General features: G+C 42.7%; 1 protein-coding gene across 1 annotated transcript; it reads right to left on the minus strand.

Moving 5' to 3' along the window:
- Positions 1-1,308: 1,308 nt before the first annotated feature.
- LOC120875646 (protein MAK16 homolog) lies at positions 1,309-2,326 on the minus strand. Its single transcript, XM_040257585.1, has one exon. The coding sequence runs from the start codon at positions 2,256-2,258 to the stop codon at positions 1,371-1,373; it is 888 nt and encodes a 295-aa protein (XP_040113519.1). The 5' UTR covers positions 2,259-2,326; the 3' UTR covers positions 1,309-1,370.
- Between the last annotated feature and the right edge of the window lie 4,790 nt (positions 2,327-7,116).

Below are 7,116 nucleotides of genomic sequence, written 5' to 3' on the forward strand. Positions count from 1 at the left end.
TAGTTTTCTTGCAATAAAATGATGGTTATAGTCCTTGTTTATCTGAAGTTTTTAAATGTTGTGTTACAATAATATTTTCTTTCAGGACATTTCACCATCTTGTAACATTTCTTTGCAATCATCTAACATTACTCAATATTCTTACTTAGTAAAAATGGACTCAATATTTTTTTTCTTAAAACTTATTTTGAAATTTATTTGGCGGCCCTAGCTCTTAGTTGCAGCATGTGGAATCTTTCACCTTCATGGCAGCATGCAAGTTCTTTAGCTGTGGCATGTGGGGTTGAACCCACACCCCCTTCATTGGGAGCATGGAGTCTTAGCCACTGAGCCACCAGGGAAGTCCCTGGACTCAGTATTTTTGATTCATCCAATTGCTACTGTCCTTCCTTTTATGATACATTTTGGTCTTGTGCTTGAGCATTTACTACTTGAAATAAATTCTCTGTGGTTCCATTTTTTATGTACTTTTCTCCACTGCAATGTGGTATCTTAGATTCCATCTGGTTTAGGTCATGGAGATGAGAGTGAGGCATGAAGTGTGTGTGGAGCTAACAGTACCATCAGTCCCAGTTTTCCCAAACATGAATTTAGAAATACACTTCACTCCTCCATCTCTGAGTCACTCTGTCCTGTGGGACACACCAAGCACAGCTGATCAAATAGAGCTTTACTGTTTTCCTTCAATCTGTCATTGTTAATGGGCTTTCCTGGTGGCTCAGACGGTAAAGAATCTGCCTACAGTGCAACAGACCTGAGTTTGATCCCTGGGTCGGGAAGATCCCCTGGAGGAGGGCATGGTAACCCACTCCAGTATTCTTACCTGGAGAATCCGCATGGACAGGGGAGCCTGGCGGGCTACAGTCCATGGGGTCTCACAGAGTCAGACACGACTGAGCAACTAAGCACAGCACAGCACGTCATTGTTGATATAGCAATTACAGGCCTCCCCTAGTGGCTCGGTAGGTAAAAAATCCGCCTGCAATGCAGGAACTACAGGAGACGCGGGTTTGATCCCTGATCAGGAAGATCCCCTGGAGGAGGAAATGGCAACCTGTCAGGGAATGTTTAAATTTTTTTTAACACTTAAATTTAGAAATATTTATACCCACAGACTCATCCCTTATGCTTCTTGGGCTCAAGCTGTTACTTCAGCACATGTCATGTAACAAGGCTATAAAAATATTCACAATTTAGGCTTTTCTCCACTCCCTCCTTGCCCCACAGAACTAGCATAAATATTAAAAACACAAATATTGTGTTTAAAAAAAAAAAACAAACAAGAAGAAGAGCAAAACCCAGAAGTGTTTTGTGTTTAAGATGTAAAAGAGGAAGATGTTCAGTCCTCTTTACAAGTGTCTGAAGGGAAGTCACGTGGTTCTGGCCTTGGCCACGGGCTCTGTCTCTTGCTCATACTCTATCTCTATGTAGGCTCTTTTCCTCCTCAAAGGCCCTTTCAGAGGCGCTTTGCCTTTGTGTTTGGCATCAAGGGCTTTTTCTTCTTCTTCACTGGAGGATTTACCATCCTGATCTTCATCACTGCTGGCATCCAGTTTATCCATATCCTCAAAATCACTTATGTCACTCTCATCCACTTCATCATCTTCCACAAACTCTCTTTTGCCCACTTCTTCTTCATTGTCTTTTTCCTCAGCATCTGAAGAGTCACTCTCTGCCTCCTGCTCTTCCAGGGCCTTGTCGAAGGCGTGGATGGGGAAGTTGTAGATGTCACCGTACGTATCCTGTTTCGGGCTCTCCAGCAACTCTTTTTCAATGGCATTGTCCAGCTGAGCGGCTATTAATGCCTTTTCCTCTCTTCGTTTTTCCCTCCGCTCCACCTTCTTACTCAAAGGAACAAGTTTCTTCTGTCGCTTAAGTGTAAGTTTTCGAATTCGAATCAGGTACTGGGTGATCTTGGTGAATCTCTGCTTACATTTGTGTTGAATGAAACGCGGCCAGTAAATTAAGTTTTCATCTATTTGCTCCAGTGCTTTCTCATAGTTTTTATGAAGCCGGACCCATTCCCAGAGACGCCTGGGGAAAGCTGTTCGCTCTATAACCTTCATATACAAGTAGCACTGTTCTTTCTCTTCTTTGATAGTGGCATACTGACTGTTTGCCAGGGGACAGGATGACCGATTACACAGTCCAGTCAGGCTATATTCATTTCTGCAGAAACTCTGAGTCTTGGTTCTTATTTTGAAGGAAAAAAATTGCTTGTTTCCTAGTGTATCCCAGATAACATCGTCCGACTGCATCTCGTCAGCAGTTCACCAGGTAGAGCCAGGTCAATTGAGGGGAGCAGCCATGCTGCTTCCGGATAATCACTTCCACCAGGAATGTTTAATTTTAAGGAATCCTATATGTTGTTTTCGGAGAAGGCAATGGCACCCCACTCCAGTACTCTTGCCTGGAAAATCCCATGGATGGAGGAGCCTGGTGGGCTGCAGTCCATGGGATCGCAAAGAGTCAGATACAACTGAGCGACTTCACTTTCACTTTTCACTTTCATGCAGTGGAGAAGGAAATGGCAGCCCACGCCAGTGTTCTTGCCTGGAGAATCCCAGGGATATGTTGTTTTCTGTTTCACAAAGGCCCTCTGTTCCTTATCAGTTCCTGGAAAACAGGAACGAGCAGAGCTGCACACAGATCTCAGGACTAAGGTCATGAGACAGAGCACATACCTGGATTCCTTTTAGTAAACTTTTACTTTTCTGTAAAACTACTTAGTCATGTTCCTATTTCTCAAGATACAGATTGTCTTCTGGCCCTGTGACATTGTTATGCCCCTAGTTACTGTTGTTATGGCCCTGTGACGATTGTTATTTCCTTAGTTACTGTAGTTATGAGTCTGGTTTCGGTGTTTTTGCTCAACTTTATTTTCTGCCTGAAGCTTCCTTGTATAACAATATATATGCACACGCTGCCTAAAATAAAGCACCCCATTTCACTCGAGACTTAGGTCCCCCGCATCCTTCTTTTCATCGCTTTCTCTTCATTGACTCTCATCCCTGGGTCCTGGTCTGCAAAGACCATAACAGCAACCCATTCTGGTATTCTCACCTGGAGAATCCCATGGACAGAGGAGCCTGGCTGGCTACAGTCTGTGGGATCACAAAGAGTAGGACATGACTAAAGCACGCACCCATGCATATGACAATTACCCTTCAGTACTTCAATGAAACAGTTTAAGGAACAGTAACTACCAGTAATCTAGATATTTCCATTGTACTTCAATAAAAGTAACAGGAAATACCTTTTTTTTTTTAATTGGGTCTTATATTCACTTTGTTTCTGTTCAGTTGCTAAGTTGTATCCAACTCTTTGTGATCCCATGGACTAACTGCTGCCTTTTCATACTGTTCATGGGGTTTGCCAGGCAAGAATATTGGAGTGGGTTGCCATTTTCTTCTCCAACGGGCCACATTTTGTCAGAACTCTTCCCTATGGCCTGTCTGTCTTGGGCAGCCCTGCATGGCATGGCTCGTAGCTTCATTGAGTTATTGCAGGCCGTATAGAATCTGCCTGCAATGCAGGAGACATTGCCCTGCCCCTTTGCCAGGACAAGGCTTTAAAGTATAAAATAGACAACTAATGAGAACCTACTATGTAGCACAGGAAACTCTCTACTCAGTGCTCTGTGGTGACTTAAATGGGAAGGAAATCCAAAAAAGAGGGGATATGTGCATACATGTGGCTGATTCACTTTGCTGTATAGCAGAAACTAACACAACAATGGAAAGAAACTAACTATACTCCAATAAAAGAAAGTAAAGAAAAATAATGAGACAGTTACAATTCTGTTCAAAGGTATTAGAATGAGCACAGCTCAGCTGAAGATACATGAATCTTCTAAAGCTTTATGGTGTACTCTTATCATGAGATAAGAAAATGATGAATAAGATGGATGTTAGCTAAGCCTACTGTGGTAATCATTTCACAACACGTATCAATCAAAACTGTCATGCTGTTATGCCTTAAACTTATACAGTGATGTACGTCAATTATTTCTCTATAAAGCTGGAAAAATAATAAAATAAAATTTTAAATTAAAAAATAAAAATTAGGTCTTATTGGAGCCATCTAGATCAGCCCCCTGAGAAGCCTTCTGTCTTCAGGGGGTCTTCCTTCAAACACTAACCTGCCTTCCTGAAGTTTCAGTGTTTCCTCAGTTCCTATGTGCAAAACTCAAAGCCTCTGAGATGGTACACAGAAGTGCTCCTAATATGAACCTTGTAAATCGCCCTCACCTTCTCTTATACCCAAACACTTCTTCACCTTAGGTATGCAGAGTCATTTGTGATTATTTCTGTTCATCTTTTCTGCACACGTTGTTCTTTCCTGACTGCCTGGAAAACTCCCAACATCCTCTAAGAGGTAACCTAAGTGTTAACGTCTCTAAATTGAATCCTATTCAGGATTGAGCACCTCCCTTGAAAGGTTGTCTTCTGGACCCTGGACCCGCTTTCCCTGCACTGGGGCCTGGCCGAGCCTGGCGACCCGCTACGCTGAAGCCCCACAGTGAGCTGTATGCGCCATGAATAATTTGTATCATAAATAATCGGTATAATTATTTCATAATCATAATTATGTATCAGACATATTACAAATCATAATTTGTATCGGACACCACTGAGTGACTGAACAAGGACTCACAAGCAAATCTTTGACAGTTGCTATTGCAGGGAATGGCCACAAGACTACAGGCTTTTCTCAAGCCCAATTGTGAGTACCTGGGAAACGAAAGCTTTTGAGAGTTTTAATTCAGGGCTGTAATTTAATGTGGAATGTACCTGAATGAAAACCCCAAAGCTTTTGTGTTTCTCCTTATTCTTTTTTAAATTAACCTTTACTTCTTATTATAGTAACACTGATAGGCAACGTGCTGTCGGTTGCAGGTGAACGGAATATATTTTCTATTTTGCTGTTATGTTATTTCTGCTTTCTCACCATTGTGCCCTGATTAAATTCTAGAAACATAACTTCAGTTTCTTTTTAATTTGCCGTCTAAGCCACTGGGGAAGCCCCTCATCGCATTAGCAGAACAAAAATAATACCACCAAAAATCCGATTATGAAATAACATGTTCCCAATTATTTGGAAGTAGTTAGGTCTTTCTTTTTGAAAGGAATGATTTTTAAATAACCCAAACTTTGGTCGCTCTTGCATTTCTGTGTTAAAATAGCAGAGGTATTTCAAACATTCTTTCCATTTATTTGAACTCTTCTCTGACAAACTAAACCACACAGTTCTTTTGCCCATTAGGCTCAGGCAGTTTGATAAAAGAGAATGAAAAAAACGAGACACCTCAGATGCCCTGAGACAGTATGGTAAGTGATTTGTCTCACAAGAAACTGCGAGGCTTGAGTTCACTGCTGCTAACACATAATGCACCTCATGAGCACGGAAGGGTCACTGATGTACATACGTGTCACTGAGCATAATCTTCTGTCAACCAGAGACCAAGGGATTCAGGAAAGGTAACAGCAAGCTCTCTCCTCCCACTGACTCTGAATCTCTGTGACTTCCCAAGCTCCTTGAAAGTGAAAGTCACTCAGTCGTGTCTGACTCTTTGTGACCCTATGGACTGGACTCTACAGTCCATGGGATTCTCCAGGCCAGAATACTGGAGTGGGTAGCCTATCCCTTCTCCAGGGGATCTTCCCAACCCAGGAATCAAACCGGGATCTCCCACACTGCAGGTAGATTCTGAGCTCCTTACTTTAATGAATTCCATCCCCTTGCTTTCCTCCCTGATGCCTGATGGTGACGGTAGCCCAAAGAGCAGGAGGTCTGGTCCAATAACTGACTATGGGCTCTTCTCTTCCCTTTCCAGTCCTGCCTTTTCACCTCTTTCTCTTTTCTCTGCTCATTGCTCACCTTTGCCATTATCGTTGGGAGGCAGTGGACAGGCATTATCCTTCATCCAAAACAGAACAAGTGAAAATGCATTGCTATCCATCCCAATAGGAACATTTTAATTTAGACATAAGAGCAGCTCACAATGAATATGGACTTTTACGTTTTTCCATAGATTTGTTATTGTTCAGTCACTCCGTTGTGTCTGAGTTTTTGGGACCCCACGGACTGCAGCACACCACGCTTCCCTGTCCTTCATCATCTCCCGGAGTTAGCTGAAGTTCATGTCCATTAAGTCAGTGATGCCATCCAACCATCTCATCCTCTGTCATCCCCTTCTCCTCCTGCTCTCAATCTTTCCCAGCATCAGGGTCTTTTCCAATGAGTCAGCTCTTCACATCAGGTGGCCAAAGTATTGCAGTTTCAGCTTCAGCATCAGTCCTTCCAATGAATTTTCAGGACTGATTTCCTTTAGAATTTACTGGTTTGATCTGCTTGCAGTCCAAGGGACTCTCAAGAGTCTTCTCCAACACCACAGTTTGAAAGCATCAATTCTTCAGTGCTCAGACTTCTTTATGGCCCAACTCTCGTATCCACACATGACTACTGGAAAAACTGTAGCTTTAACTAGACAGACATTTGTCAGCAAAGTAATGTCTCTGCTTTTTAATATGCTGTCTAGGTTGGTCATAGCTTTTCTTCCAAGGAGCAAGCATTTTTTAATTTCGTGGCTGCAGTCACCATCTGCAGTGATTTTGGAGCCCTCCAAAATAAAGTCTGTCATTGTTTCCATTGTTTCCCCATCTATTTGCCATGAAATCATGGGATAGGATGCCATAATCTTCGTTTTTTGAATGTTGAATTTTAAGCCAGCTTTTTCACTCACATGTTTCACCCTTATCAAGAGGCTCCTTAGTTCCTCTTCACTTTCTGCCATAAAGGTGATGTCATCTGCATATCTAAGGTTATTGATATTTCTTCTGGCAACCTTGATTCCAGCTTGTGATTCATCCAGCCCAGCATTTCAGTGATATACTCTGCATAGAAGTTAAATAAGCAGGGTGACGATGTACAGCCTTGATGTACTCTTTTCCTGATATGGAACTGGCCACTTCCTCTGCCTCCCCTTGGGACCCTTGTTAGGCAGAAGTGGCTGCCATGTTACGGGGGACATAGCAGCTCTGGAAAAGCCCAGGTGACCTGGAAGTGGGGCCTCCCTCCCACTCTCACCTGTGCAGCTGGACCACACAGAGTCAG

Source organism: Oryx dammah, unplaced genomic scaffold, assembly GCF_014754425.2.
Source record: "Oryx dammah isolate SB20612 unplaced genomic scaffold, SCBI_Odam_1.1 HiC_scaffold_2, whole genome shotgun sequence".
Taxonomy (NCBI): domain Eukaryota; kingdom Metazoa; phylum Chordata; class Mammalia; order Artiodactyla; family Bovidae; genus Oryx; species Oryx dammah.

What these genes read in the sequence shown, in the direction of transcription:
- LOC120875646 (XM_040257585.1), bottom strand. Translation starts at nt 2,258, where the DNA reads ATGCAGTCGGACGATGTTATCTGGGATACACTAGGAAACAAGCAATTT.